Raw genomic sequence first — 15,176 nt, forward strand, 5'->3', positions numbered from 1 at the left:
TATATATATATATATATATATATATTTTAAAATTTATGAAAAAAAGAAAAGAGGAATCTCTTTGATAGGATCATCAATAGACTTAACACTGCCAAGGAGGGAATCAGCTAGTTTAAATATGTCCATATAAACTTCCCAAACTAAAATGCAAAGAGCAAAAAGAATTTGGGGGGGAGGGGGAGAGAAGGAACCAGAAGGGAAAGAAATATCCAAAAACTGGACAGTTGCAAAAGTTGTAACATACATGTAATAGGAATACAAAAAGAAGTAAAGAGAAGGAAGCAGAAGAAATTGTTTAAAATATAATAGCTGAGAATTTTCCAAAATTAATGACAGACATCAAAGCACAGACATAGGAAGCTTAGAGAACTCCAAGTAGGAAAACACTATATCATATTGAAAATGATACATAATAATACATAAATACATTATATATACATATATATGATCAAAAGACAAAGAGAAAGTCTTCTAGAAAAGAAACCTGAAAGGAAAAAATAATTTACTCATAGAGGAACGAGGATAAGAATGACATTGGACTTCTTAAATGCAAGAGAGAAGAGAGAAATGTGAAATATTTTAAGTGTCGAAAGAAAATAACCCACCTACTTGGATCCTATATTCAGAAAAATTATCATTCAAAAGTGAACTATAAATACTTTCTCAAACAAAACCAAGGGAATATGTCACCAATAGACCTGCCTTGCAAAATATTAAAAAGTCTTCAGAGAGAAGGAAAAGGATATGGGTCAGAAACTAGAATCAGAGAAGACATAAATGAAGGTAAATTAAAACCTTTTCTTATGCTTAATTGATCTAATAAATAATTGTTGGTTTAAAATAATAGCAATAATACATTGGGTGATTATAGCATATGGGTATGTGAATGACAGAATGTTATGAGATGGGAGGGGAGAACTGGAAATATTCTGTTATAAAATATCTGTACCACTGATGACAATGATGCAGTAAAGTGTTCTTTCAAAATTGACTTAGATTAGTTGTAAAAATACATTGCAATCACTAAAAAATTTTTAAAGAAGTATAACTGAGCCGGGCTGGTGTGCTAAATGGCTAGAGCATTGGTCCATGCACCAAAGGGTCACAGGTCCTATTTCCAGCCAATGAATGGCAGGTACCTGGGTTACAGGTTCAGCCCCTAGCCCCAGTCTGAGTACATGGGAGAGGCAACTAATCAATGTCTTCCTCACATGGATGTCTCTCTCTGCCTCTCTCTTGCACCTTCCCCTCTCCATCCCTTCCACTTTCTAAAAAAAACAACAAAAAAATCTATGGAAAAAATATCCTCAGGTGAGGATTAACAACAACAATAACAAAAAGTGAAGGATTTATATACCATACTAACCCTAATCTAAAGGAAACTGGAATAGCTCTATGAATTTCAAAGTAGCCTTTAGAACAAGAAAAGTTATCAGGGAGCCCTAACTGGTTTGGCTCAGTGGATAGAGCGTCGGCCTGCAGACTCAAGGGTCCCAGGTTCGATTCCAGTCAAGGGCATGTACCTTGGTTGCAGGCACATCCTCAGTGGGGAGTGTTCAGGAGGCAGCTGATTGATGTTTCTCTCTCATCAATGTTTCTAACTCTCTGCCCCTCTCTCTTCCTCTCTGTAAACAATTAATAAAATATATTTTAAAAAGAAAAGTTATCAGAAATATTAGGTCAAAACTAAGGCTATCTGAAAAAACTATGGACATTTATTAATAAAAATGTATCAATATTGGTTCATTAATTATAACAAATATACCATACTGATGCAAGAGGTTAATAATAGAGAAAGCGGTATATGCACAGGCAGGAGTCATAAAGAAACTACTATATTTGCAATATTTTCTGTAATCTAAAACTGTTCTAAAAAATAAAGTCTATTAATTTTTTTAAAATCTTTTTAGGCTTTCTGTCAGTTGTGGAGGAAATGAATCCTAATACACTTTCCCATCCCCATAGCCCAGTGGTCGGCAAACTTATTAGTCAACAGAGCCAAATATCAACAGTACAACGACTGAAATTTCTTTTGAGAGCCAAAATTTTTAAACTTAAACTATATAGATAGGTACATTGTTATTAGCTTAATTAGGGTATTCCTAAGCTGGCGTTTGCTAAAAACGTCCTCAATCTGATTGAGGTACTTTCGCTGAGGTCGACCCCTTCCAACTCTCCCATCCACACTCGTCTTGTATACTTGTTTCGTCTATCTCCTTTTGTTCATCCTCTCTATATGTCCAAACCATCTCAACATACCTTTCTCAATCCTCGACACTACATCTTCTTTCTCTCCACAACGTTCCCTAAAATTAACTTAATAAACTTTACTTAAAGTTTTAAGTCAACTTCGCACTGTATGTGCACGCCCGCATGGGGTATTTTGTGGAAGAGCCACACTGAAGGGGCCAAAGAGCTGCATTTGGCTCGCGAGCCACAGTTTGACGACCACTGCCCTAATCAATATGTACAAAACATTCAAAGTCTTAAGTACAATTTTGAAGAGCTCATAGACATTGCCGCCCCCCCTTATAGGCTGCATTGTGGCCCCACCCCCAAATTCATATGTTGAAGCCCTAAGCCCATTCTCCTGTGACTGTATTTGGAGATAGGGTCTTTTTTTAAACTGGGGACGCTTTGGTCCGCAGGCCCATGCTCTATCCACTGAGCCAAACCGGCTAGGGCTGGAGACAGAGTCTTTATAGAGGTACTATTACATCTATTTAGAAAAAAGGATCCTGAGGTTCATCATGATTAATAACTTGCTCTAAGTTGTCCAGACGTCCAGGGAAGCCCAGAACTTAAACCTGTGTCTATCCAACTCCAAGGCCCATGCCCAAACTTCTGCTCTACTTGGCCGGGCCACATATCTACCCCCAGCTCCAACACCATGGGAACCACAGGACACTCACCCAAAACCTTTAGAACGACTGCTCCCTGGGCCTTCTCGGGGGTGACCACCACCTCACATCGGTACTCTCCTGCGTCCCTCAGCTGGACTCCAGGAAGGTGCAGTGAGGCGTCCCCCTTCTCTAGCCCCTCTGGAGACACGCTGGCTCCGGGTCTGAATGCCTTTTGATGGTTTCCATACATTTCAAACACCTTGTGCTCTGTTTCATCTGCCTGATGCTTCCGATACCAGATAACACCCATACCCTTGATGTTCAGGGGTGTGGAACCAGGGACCTTGCAGGAGATGGTGACATTGTCATTCAGCAGCACAGTCTGATTCTTCCCTTCCATCTCCACTATCAAGAAATCTGTGGAAAGAAGAAAATTCAGTTATGGGAGGACCTTGAAAAAAAACTTAGGCCTTGTACTCTCAGACACTTTACCGTGTAATTAAAAACAAATTCCTTGCCCTAGCCGGCCCCAGTAGGGGTCACGAAGCAGGCCGCCGATCAATGAGCCTCTGGTCATTAATATTTCTCTCTCACGCTCCCTTCCTCTCTGAAATCAATAAAAAAATATATCTTTTTTAAAAGAGCTTACTATGTAGCAGGCACTCTGCCTGACCCTTTATAAAAAACAAAACACAAAAACAAATTCTTTTGGGGGCGGGGGGGGGCGGGGGTGTCAGATACAGAGGCCCTTAGTTCATGGCCCCTCCTTAATCCGAATAAGATCCTCCAACTTTGTTCTTCCTTTTCAATATTGTTTTGATTATTCTGGTGTCTTGAAATTTCTTAGAAATTTTCAAATCCGTTTAATTGATTCCTACAATTCCACAAAGGAAAGCTTAGAGTTGGGGACTGTTAAGGTACAGGTGGCCGAGGACGTCAGGCGGGGCCCCCGAAGGACCAGGGGAGTCTGCCTAGCGACACCCCCCAACCCTCACCCCCCCCCCAACCTTCACACACACACACACACACACACACACACACACACACACACCCCCCGCCACCTTACCTGCGGTGGGCACCCAGCACCACAAAACCAGGAGCAGCCGCGGAAAGTGACGCGGGAAGCCTGCCACCGCCGCCGCCGGGACAGCCATGCCTGCGGGGGACCAGCGCCCCCGGAGGCCGTTGCCGAGTTTCCGTCTGGAAAGAGGAGTCCTAGGTTGGAAAGCGCAGTCCGCAAAACCGCCTCTTGGGGCCGTCACTTGCTTGGTACTAGATGGCCTCTCTGTGCCTTCTAACCCTTCTGCCCCTTCAACCTGATTTACCCTAAGACAACTGGGCAAGCCATTCCCCACCCGCACCCCCCCATACACTCTCACACACGCAGCCTCTGTTCTCAACCCCGGAAGCGCCCGCGTCCCCACGGAGCGATCCCACACACACACCTGCAGCCTCGGGGTCTCAGCCTCGGAAGTGCCGGCGTCCCCGCGAGTGATCCTGCTCCACCAGCAGCCTCGAGGAGTCAGCCTCGAATTCCCCGCGCCCCCGCTATTCCAGAACCTTTACGGAGTGATGGAGGCGGAAGGGGTGGCAGCGACAGTGGCAGCCTCCAGGGGACTCCCAGCGCTCGTGAGGGGAGGGTGGGGCGAGCCGCCTGACGCTGAGGCTGCTACTGCCTCTGCCCGCCCCGCCCCTCTGCCTCCAATCACTCGGATGAGGGTGCGAGAGAGGATCTGGGTGAGCTGTCCAGCAAACCTCTCCAATGGGCAGGGACTTGTGACCGGGTAGCCCTGGCTGCTGTGAAGTTAGGGGCGGTAAATAGATTTTGTCTAAAATACAAAATGCAAAGGAAATGTCTGAGGACAGGTTTCACATCGCAGATGATTTACAACTAAGTTCTGCAGGCAAATTGCAGTGTAACTAGAGAGTTCCCCGCGACCCTTTCACAGGGGTCACCTAAGATCAACAGAAAACACATATGTAATTACATATTGTTTTTGTGATTAATCACTATGCTTTAATTATGTTCAATTTGTAACAATGAAATTGGGGGTCACCACAACATGAGGAACTATATTAAAGGGTCGCGGCATTAGAAAGGTTGAGAACCACTGCTCTAGTATGTATATAACTTTGTCGGTTACATACAATGTAAATATATTTCAATATTTAGATTTATTTTTGTCATCTCTTGAATATCTTGATCAAGATTAGTAGAACAGACCCACATGCTTCAAAACATCAAAAATTGCCATTTGGATTATTGTAATCTCTGTACCCTGGGAGAGATGACATACCAGGGTCTCAAACCAGGCTAAACTTCTTGGTTTCCAAAACTTAGCCTTTTGGTTTAAGGTGGCCAAATGGGGATGCAGAGCCCAGCACTGTGAAACCACAGAAACATGGAAGAGCTGGGGGATGGATGTCTTTCACAACTTCACGTCCTCTGTAACCACACAATAGTTGGGAAATCACATTTTACTTGCAAAGGCCCGCATCCAACACTTGAGAGCCTGCAGTTCAAGCCGGTTGTGGCAATGTTAGGATGCTTATCCTGTATTCAGATATTTGGTAGGGAAAGAGACTGAGTCTGCTCTGGTGAATATCATGCCTAATAATTGCATCTAAACTACCTATACCGAAGTCCTACACAAAGCAGAAGACTTGCAGATGGCATGAAAAAGGCAAAGGCTTATCCATGTGCTTCTTAGTCTTTCTTCCTGAGTTTTATGTTTCTATTTTTAGTAATGTCCTCTTCTTTCAACAAGTAGTATCTGTTTTCATAATCTCAGTATTTGTTGTGGAGCAGGAGGTAGTGTTCTTTTACTCTTGTTCCTCTAGGTGTCCTGGTTCTACAGTTCCAACCAAAAGTTTTCATCTCCAGAGGTGATCACATTGTTTCATAAAAATAGGAAAGGTTCCCCAGGTCAGCCTTTCAGGTTGCCTCTTAGGTTTTACACATCGCTGGGCTTTTGGCTCATTTGGGTTTATGGGATAATGCACATCCCACCAAACCACGTAATCGATAGTTGCCTTTAAAAGAAGGTCTAGTTAGAAGTGAATGAGAGACGAGAGGGCTAGGTTTATATTTTTAATTGGAAGTTGAGGTATTATGTTGTTATTCAGGCAAAATAACTTAAAATAATCTTAAATACCAGTCTTTACTGAGTTGAAGATGTTATCCATATTGCTATACTGTAGTGTTGTTACTGAATGCAATTCTTGCAGTGGTTCTCAACCTTCCTAATGCCACAACCCTTTAATACAGTTTCTCATGTTGTGGTGACCCCCAACCATAAAATTATTTTCATTGCTACTTCATAACTGTAATTTTGCTACAGTTATGAATCGTAATGTAAATATCTGATATGCAGGATGTATTTTCATTGTTCGAGACCCACAGGTTGAGAACCACTGCCTTAAAGGGTCCCCTTCCCCACCCCCCAGTAATAGTAACTCAAAACAAATTATAATAGGATTATACTTAAGTATCTTTATCTTTGACTACAGAGAGGTTTAACATAATTATACATTATTTCTTCCCCCACCCCACCCCCTGCCCAATATTGTCTTGGGCTCATAGTATTTATGTATTAAGAAAGTTACTTCCTTATATTTGAAATGGTGACTTTCTGAAATGTGCTAGCAGAGGACTCGGTAGTTTTTCTCTTATTTTTTTATTTACTAAAGAAATAAAGGTATTTTAGTTTATTTTTTCCAGGAAAAGTAATATTCATAATTATGGGATGAGCATGATTTCTTCAGAAGAGTAAAATAAAATGTAGGCATAAAATATTAAAATTATTTCAAAACTATTTTTTAATTTGTTGCCTAATTAAAATAGAGCATATGCTTTCTGGAAGCAAGACTGACAGCACAGACGGAGGTCTGGACAGTGCATCCCTTCTCTGCCTTCTCTCCTAGCTCCAGGCCTGCGTTTACCCATGAGAGTGGTGTTTATAATGGGCCCACTTACTTTAAAAACCTCACTTTGGAGAACTATAATGCTTTCCAAGATAAAAGTTAAATTTACTGAGTTGTAAACAATTTCAGACAATCAAGAGGTAGTTTTTAAATTTTTTTCAATTATAGTTGACATACAATATTATATTAGTTTCGGGTGTACAAAATAGTGATTTGACATTTATCTAACTTATGAAGTGATCACCTCGATAAATCTAGTAGCCACCTGATAGCAGGAGAGAGTTTCAATGAAGAAACCCTGAAAAGAGACTTGTACAATATGTTCTAGTAGAAAAAACTGTGGGGTTGTGTGTGATCAGGAGCCCTGAGCCCACGGGCTGATTTGTCCTTCCTGAACTTTTTTCTCTCCATTTCCTCATCAGCAGAGGCTGAATTTCCAGGAAGCTGATGAAGCATAAGCGCATAAGCGTCAGAGCCCTGCCAAGACCAGCGAGGGTCCGAGGGTCCAAGAGTCCTTAGCACTGTGCTTACATGGTCTTGCACTTTCCTAGCACCAGGTGCAGGGCCGGAGGTCTTCCTGCAATATGGAGCCAGAGAGTAGCTTGTGGAAAATGTCCAATAATTAGATATGTGAAGCTGTTAGCAGATGATTCGTTTTCATCAATATCTATCAAAATAAAGATTCTGTCCACAACTTGACACACTTGATAGTGGGGCTATACAGTCTAAAAGGCACTGTGCTTGTTTGGTTATGGGAATCATACACAATAGAATTCATCTGAATTCTGCTTTATGTAGGGCACAGATTTACAGCTGTACTACAGCTAGTGTACCTGTGTTTGAGGACACGTTTATTTCGCATCCTTTCATTTAAAAATAATTTTGATCAACTGTGAAAGAGGAAAAGCTAAATTATCTTTCAGTTCTCTATGTATAAAAAAAGATACTTCAGCCTGGCTGGCGGGGCTCAGTGGTTGAGCGTTGACCAATGAACCAGGAGGTCAGGGCACATGCCGGGGTTGCAGGCTTAATTCCCAGTGGGGTCATGCAGGAGGCAGCTGATCAATGATTCTCATCATTGATGTTTCTATCTCTCTCCCTCTCCCTTCTTCTCTGAAATCCATAAAAATATATTTTTTAAAAAGATACTACAAAATCATTACAAAGACATTTACACTCCCTTACCCCCAACTATGCAATAAAAGCAATATAGAGATATGTCAAGCAGTTAATAAAACTAGAATGTTGTTTTTCTGGATTTTGAAATATCTGTGCTAATTGTCAAGATATAAAATTTGTAATTTGTGATTTCTGTTATTCTAAATAAATATTCACATATGTAAAATATACTAGGTGTACCAGTTAATAATGCGGATTTTTTTCAATAGATGGAGTTACACATATGTTGATATAAATGCGATTTCATATGTATGCTATTTTGTTGTATTGACAGCAAGCTTCAAAACTACATATGTCAAATTTGCTGAGGGTGTTAACATCATACATATTTTGACACTTAAAAATGTCGAATTTCATGCCAAAAAAAGAGTATTTGTGGGAAGTTTCAATTCATTACTTTATTTTGAAGAAAAAGTTATTGTATATTTCGGGTAGCTTATGGTGAACATGCTCCATCTCAAGATACTTGTGAATGCTGGTTTAAATGATTTAAAAGTGATTATTTTGATGTGAAAGACAAAAAATGTCCAGGTCAACCAAAAAAGTTTGAAGACCAACAATTACAAGCATTATTGGATGAAGATGCATGTCAAACTCAAAAACAACTTGCAGAAAGATTAAGTGTTGCTCAGCAAACACTTTCTGATCATTTACAAGCAATGGGAAAGATTTTAAAGGGAGGAAAATGGGTGCCACATCAACTAAAAAAAGACAAATGGAAAACTGAAAAGTCATCAGTAAAATGTTGCTTCAATGGCACCAAAGAAAGTCTTTTTTTGCATCAAATTATGACTGGCGATGAAAAGTGGGTTTATTTTAAGAATCCCAAATGCACAAAATCATGGGTTGATGCAGGTCAACCATCAACACTGACTGCAAGGCCAAATCGCTTCGGAAAGAAGACAATGCTCTGTGTTTGGTGGGATCAGGAAGGTGTGGTGTATTAGGAGCTTCTAAAACCAGGTGAAACCGTTAATACTGATCGCTGCCGACAACAAATAATCAGTTTGAACCACACTTTGATCGTGAAATGACCAGAATGGGCCAGAAGACATGGCAAAGTAATTTTGCTTCATGATAACGCACCATCACACACTTCAAAACCAGTCAAAGACACGTTAAAAGATCTTGCCTGGGAAGTATTAACCCACCTTCCATATTCACCAGACCTTGTTCCTTCAATTACCACTTGTTCTGATTGATGGCACATGCACTTTCTGAGCAGCACTTCAAAATGTACAAAGAAGTGGAAAATTGGGTCTCTGAATGGTTTGCCTCAAAACAAGAACTTCTATTGGACGGTATCCACAAATTACCTGAAAGATGGGAGAAATGTGTAGCTAGCAATGGGCATTACTTTGAATAAAGCAGTTTTTATGTATCTCTTATGTTCTCTTTGATTACAAAATTCGCCATTTGTTAACTGGTATACCTAAATATAAATATATATATATATATATATATATATATATATATATATATAGAGAGAGAGAGAGAGAGAGAGAGAGAGAGCGAGAGAGAGACATAGAGAGAGATAGAGATAGAGATAGAGATAGAGATATAGAGATATGATACCATAAAAATTACAAACAAAATTGACAAATTATCAAATTGCTGAAATTGTACAGGATAAATTTTCCTTGGCAACTTTTTATACTAACAATTAACACAAATGGACAATGTTTGGGCTAACTCAGTATTTCAAAAATTTTAAAACTTTATTATAATTATTTAAATATAATTTCTTATAAATGCTAAAATAGGAAAGTCTCCAAACATGCCTAATGTCAATATAATAGACAACAAAAAAATTGCTAACTAATCACTACTAAAAGCTTTAAAATTGTATGTACAAGTATACAATTCAACTCAAACACCAGTAAAATATTACAATATTAATTCCAATTCTCTATCAGACTTCCTGTGATAAAGCACAAAAGTTAAATGTAGAAACTAACATTTGGGTATCTGTCAATTTTTCCAGAAGGCTATTTCAAAGTGGCCTAAATTAGTCAGAATATAATGTGAATTCTTATCACAATGCCACATAACCTTAAAATATATTGATAACTTAGTAGTTTTAATTCCGTTCTATGGAATAAGCCTATTTTGGAGACTTGGCACAATATTGCCAATAAATTAAACAAAAAGCTCAAGGCCAGGTATATAACTAAAAGTCTTTCCTATATATTACAAAACCATTAACTTCAATTATAAATGGCTTTTACTAATTACTACCACTCAAAATTCACACAAAGTAAAGTGAAACGGGTAGCAGAAAGTGCTGGCACATTCACACTGCAGAGACAATGATAGAATTTAGCCAGCAAAAATTCAAATAGACAAATATGTAAACATTCGAATGCAAACTTTCATGAGTAAGACACAGAAAATGATTCATTGTTGTTGTTTTGTAAACAATCCATTCTTTCAATACTGTCAAATTTGTCCCTTTGCCCCAAAAAATGTGCAACAAATATTGCATATTGTTCTGATTTTACATTTAATATAATTAAAAAGGAACCTATACAAATGACCTTAGCAACAATATTTCAACAAATAATTCCAACAAATATTGCACTGAAAGAATTTCCACAACACATAGTCAATAAACAAATTAAAATATAATAAACTTATATAAAGTCTCTGTCTTTCTGATTATCAATTAAAATCCAATTATTTCTTTATAGTTTAAAAAACAGTCCAACTATCTTAAAAAGCCAAGAAAAATCAGGTACACATAAGACTAATAAAATTTCTTTCAAAAGTTTAAAATTAACAGAACATTTTGGGCCACATATTTATAAAAGTTTAAATCTTTAATTCAACATTTAAATAGAAATTTTTTAAAAATGCCACCCAAATAAAATCCTAACTTTAAAATAGGATGTATAAATCATCATTACTAAATGGTTTTTATAGCCATAATAAATATTGATAAAATATAGATTAAGAAGCAGTGGTTTCCTTTATGAAAAGGAAAACTAATAATTTTAAAAAAGTGTTTTTCATGTCTAAATTCCAGAAGACATGTTTTTCAGAAGACTTGAAATAACTAATGGTTTTCCCTCCAGACCTATTTTAGGCACAAGCTTACATATAAACATACATGTGTTCATTCAAAAAATGTGATATTTCAATTAGAGTTCCTGTTAATTGGTACATAGACAGATACTTTGAAAGTCACAAGGCCTTATTATGACCTTCATGTATGCTGATGGATGCTGGACTAACAGCTTCAGAGAAAGAAACACCTTCACGGAAAAGGGGCTCCTTTGTCCACCTTGGCTACAATATTTCAGCCTCTAGTATTTCAGCTTCCATTCTGAGGCCCTGAAACTGGGTAGAGAGGGGCAGATAGAACTTTCCAGAAGTCACCAGAGCCATCACAAAAGAATGAAACAGTCCCTTTGCGCATTGACTGGCTTCTAAAGGTTGTCCTGAAAGCAAAATTCTTAGCCTCTATTTTATCTTTTATAGAAATGTTTTGGAAATTGCTGCTGTTTTAATAAAGCCACATCTACATCTTAATTAGTAATACAACAGACTCTGTGTATGTATTTTCACTCTCTTCAATATTCATAGTATATTTCATTGAGATTCAAGGTTGATCTTGGCCTAAACAAAGCTACATTTGCAGAAATGTTAGCTTTTTTAGAACTAATTGGACAAGCAGGCAGTCACTCCTAGAGTGCTTTCTGAGCAGTGTGGAGAGTGCTTTCTGAGCACTGTGGAGAGTGCTTCTGGCCACGAAACAAATCTGTGACTCATAAGGAGAATCTGACTCTTGACTCATTTCCTTCTACAGGTGCGTGGCCCTTGTCCAAGTCATTAGCTTTTTTATATCGTCCTTAAATAATAATAGTTTTAAAATACATTGTGTACCCCAGCAGATATTTTCTATCTCACAGTTGTTAACAAAGGGATTTTTTTTTTTTTTTTGGAATAGACCAGAACATAAATTGAGCAATCTCTGAAGTAGCATCATTTATTGTTTCTTCCTTACTTTTGCCTGGATGATCTGAGTTTTAATTAAGTTCTTTCTTCTCTCTGTACTCTCCCATTTTCCTACTTCTGTAATAACTTTTCCATTGTTGCATTTCTAAGGCACCTCCCTAATCGCTGGAGAAAGCTTTGAAGGATGTAGAAAGTTATAGCACCATTGTCAGCTGTCTTAAAGTTTCACAGCCACCAGCTTCATGGAGATTATTACCAGGCCCTTCAAATGACTTCTCCCCTGCTCTCACAATTCTGATTTATCCATCTAGGACTGCTGGCTCCTAACCGCTCACCTGCCTGCCTGCCTGATCGCCCCTAACAGCCCTGCGCCTGCCAGCCTGATTGCGGCTAACTGCTTCTACCTTGGCCCCGCCAAAATGGCTTTCTCCAGAAGGATGTCCGGAATATGTCCAGTCTAATTAGCATATTAGCCTTTTATTAGTATAGATAATTTGCTGGAAACTAAGAGGTATGTCTACATTAATATGCATCCATTATTTATTCATGCTCATAAAAGCATTTTAAGAAATTTCTCCAAGTTCTCCTCCAATTACCTTTTGATTTAACCACAGTCCACCATCTAAAAGAGTTTATCCTGGGAAAACCTCTGTCTTATCACAATTTCTGGGCATAGATACAGTAATAAATAAAAAGATGTTCCAGACCTTTTTAAAATGTTTCCTACAATTTTAACCACAAAGAGAGGAATTCTTCTCCATCCCTGACAAACTGTAGCATTACTCTGTTGAGTGATTTTTGTGGGGGTTTTTAAAGATGAATATAAGCAAAACATGTCTAGATTGTTATACTTAATTTGGGGACCCATAATATAAGAAAAAATCTGAAGTATATTTGGAGGAATATCCAATAATTAGTTAAAAACTTGTAAAATGAAAACAAAGAGTTTAAAAGGTATTAATGTTAAGAGAAACAATGTAAATTATGAGGTGTTACAGTGGATTAGTTCACTAGAAAAGTTTAAACATGCATTCCTGTACTACAGAGATAGGAAAGTTAAACACTATTATTTCCCAGCTTCCCTTGCAGCTAGGATTCCAGGTATGATTGGTCCAGCAATCAGATGCACTCACTTGAGACTTTCACTTGGAGCCAAGTTGGCCAACACAAAGCGTGGTAGCAGTGGTGTGATTCTGGAGCTGGCAACTGTTCATGTCTTTCTAATCCTGCGGTCAGCTTCCCAAAGTGGCAGGCAGCTTCTTGATTATTCCAAAAGCAGCAGCTTCTTTGGCAGCCCTCTCTTGTGATGTAGTTCCTAGAAGCTCAGCCTAGGTTCTGTTTCTTCAGCCCTCTCAAAAATTCTGTGAGCTATCTATTTCCCATAATCAATCCCATTCGGTTTAGTAGCTAAAGAAGATTCTATGACCTACAGCCATGAATCTTGACCTATACAGAATCTGATAGCTAGAAGTAAGGTGCAGCAAGTAAAAGGATCTTAAATATGAAGTGGGCTGAGTTGGGTTGGTAGGGCTTTAAGCCATGAGCCCTCATGCCAACTGAAGTAAGGGTATCAAAGGAAGTGTGGTAGAACTTCAGAGTGCCAGCATGTGGGGCTGCCTCTGCCTCTTTCAGCAAAATCCTACAAGACAAATACCACTCGGGCTAAGGTTTACAAGTCTACAGAGATGGAAAGGTATATATATAGTTTTGCTTAGGGAATTGTTCTGTCTAAAAAAAAAATATTGACAAAAGTCCCAAATTTGGAGCCTTGAAGAATGAAAAAAGTCAACTACTGCCACACACCTTACGTAAAGATTCTGAGAAAGCTGCTGAAATATCCTTAACCTTTTTCAAGAATCTTCCCTTAAGAATTTTCTGCCAAATAATGGGAGCCATCCTGAGAAAAAAAGGTCAGATAAATTCCATTGTGAACCCATCCAAGCCATTCATTTAAGACCCAAGGGAAAGAAAGAACACAGAACCCAGCAAGTGAAGATGGGTTCTCTGATAAAAACTATGCCTTGACAAGATCTTTCTTGTTACTCATAATAATTATTGAAGAAAACAGACCAGAAAATTACTAAGTTTTTAGGAAATTGACTTGTCAAACAAACCAACCCTAAATCAATAAAAACCCTAAACCTGGCCTGCTATAGCCTGTAACTATCTAAACAATCCCTGAGCCCCCGAAGTGCTACGACTATCCAGCCTCCAAGATGTGCATCCTTTCTGATATGTACCTAGAGTAAAGGTCAACAAAGACTTCCCAGAGGGCAACACCAAGAGCCCCTGAGGACATTAGACAAGGGAGTTACTCCCAGGAAGGTGACTCAGCAGTTGCCTGATGGGAAAACCAAGGAATATATTTATGGACAGAGCAGAGAGACCTTGCTATGGATCAGCAACTGCTAGTTTCCCATTTACCCCTATTTCAAAAAGATTGATTTTATGTAGTTATCCTGTACCTATCCCACCTTTATGCATATGGTGCCCATGGGGCAGACACCTTGACTTTTAGTTTCTGGGTGGCCAGAGATATCATGGTCTTTGAGCAATATGCAATAATGGGTGGGATTTTGATGGTTTCCTTTTGAGGTGGGTGTTTTCTATGTTTAGAAGAGTGTACATAGATATTTAGGTAGCCAGCAAGGCTGTCTGGATTAAAATTAAAAGTTGCTTATCAGCCCGCCAGCATGGCTCAGTAGTTGAGCATCGACCTATGAACCAGGAGGTCAATGTTCCATTCCCTTTTGGGCACATGCCCCGGTTGCGGGCTCAATCCCAGTGGGGGACGTGCAAGAGGCAATCAATGATTCACTTTCATCATTGATGTTTCTATCTCTCTACCTCTCCCTTCTTCTCTGAAATCAATAAAAATATATATATATATATTTTAAAAGTTGCCTAAGAAACGTTACCTCTTCCCACCTTCCTTAATTAAACATTTATTTGTTTTGGTTAATCATCACCCAAGGATAGTTTTTCATTGATGTTTAGGGAGAGAGGGAGAGACAGATGGAAACATCGATGTGAGAGAAAAACATCAATTGGTTGCCTCTTGCAGGAGCCCTGACCAGGGCCCAGGCCATGGAGGAGCCTGCAACCGAGGTACCTGCCCTTGACTGGAATTGAACCCGGACCCTTTGGTCTACAGGCTGACACTCTATCCACTGAACCAAACCAGCTAGGACAAGTATCCTAACATTTAGCTGGTCACATTGCCACAAAGATATCTCAGTTTCCCTAGCAGCTAGATGGCCATGTAACCCAGTT

The 15,176-nt window shown here is 39.1% G+C and overlaps 1 protein-coding gene across 2 annotated transcripts in view; it reads right to left on the reverse strand.

Annotated features, from left to right (window-relative positions):
* Window positions 1–14,627, reverse strand: part of LOC102434204 (natural cytotoxicity triggering receptor 3 ligand 1-like) — a 23,861-nt gene extending 9,234 nt beyond the window's left edge. The window contains exons 1-4 of one of the 2 annotated variants that reach the window (XM_014460081.2): window positions 13,037–14,627; window positions 4,289–4,672; window positions 3,910–4,043; window positions 2,913–3,260 (exon numbers count right to left, since the gene is read on the reverse strand). In XM_014460081.2, coding sequence (XP_014315567.1) covers window positions 2,913–3,260; window positions 3,910–3,997 — 436 coding nt within the window. In that variant the 5' untranslated portion in view covers window positions 3,998–4,043; window positions 4,289–4,672; window positions 13,037–14,627. Of the gene's footprint in view, window positions 1–2,912; window positions 3,261–3,909; window positions 4,119–4,288; window positions 4,673–13,036 lie in introns of those variants that run through there. The other variant, XM_023758121.1, reaches the window with a different exon arrangement.
* Between the last annotated feature and the right edge of the window lie 549 nt (window positions 14,628–15,176).

The sequence above is a fragment of the Myotis lucifugus genome, unplaced genomic scaffold (genome assembly GCF_000147115.1).
Source record: "Myotis lucifugus unplaced genomic scaffold, Myoluc2.0 scaffold_124, whole genome shotgun sequence".
NCBI lineage: Eukaryota > Metazoa > Chordata > Mammalia > Chiroptera > Vespertilionidae > Myotis > Myotis lucifugus.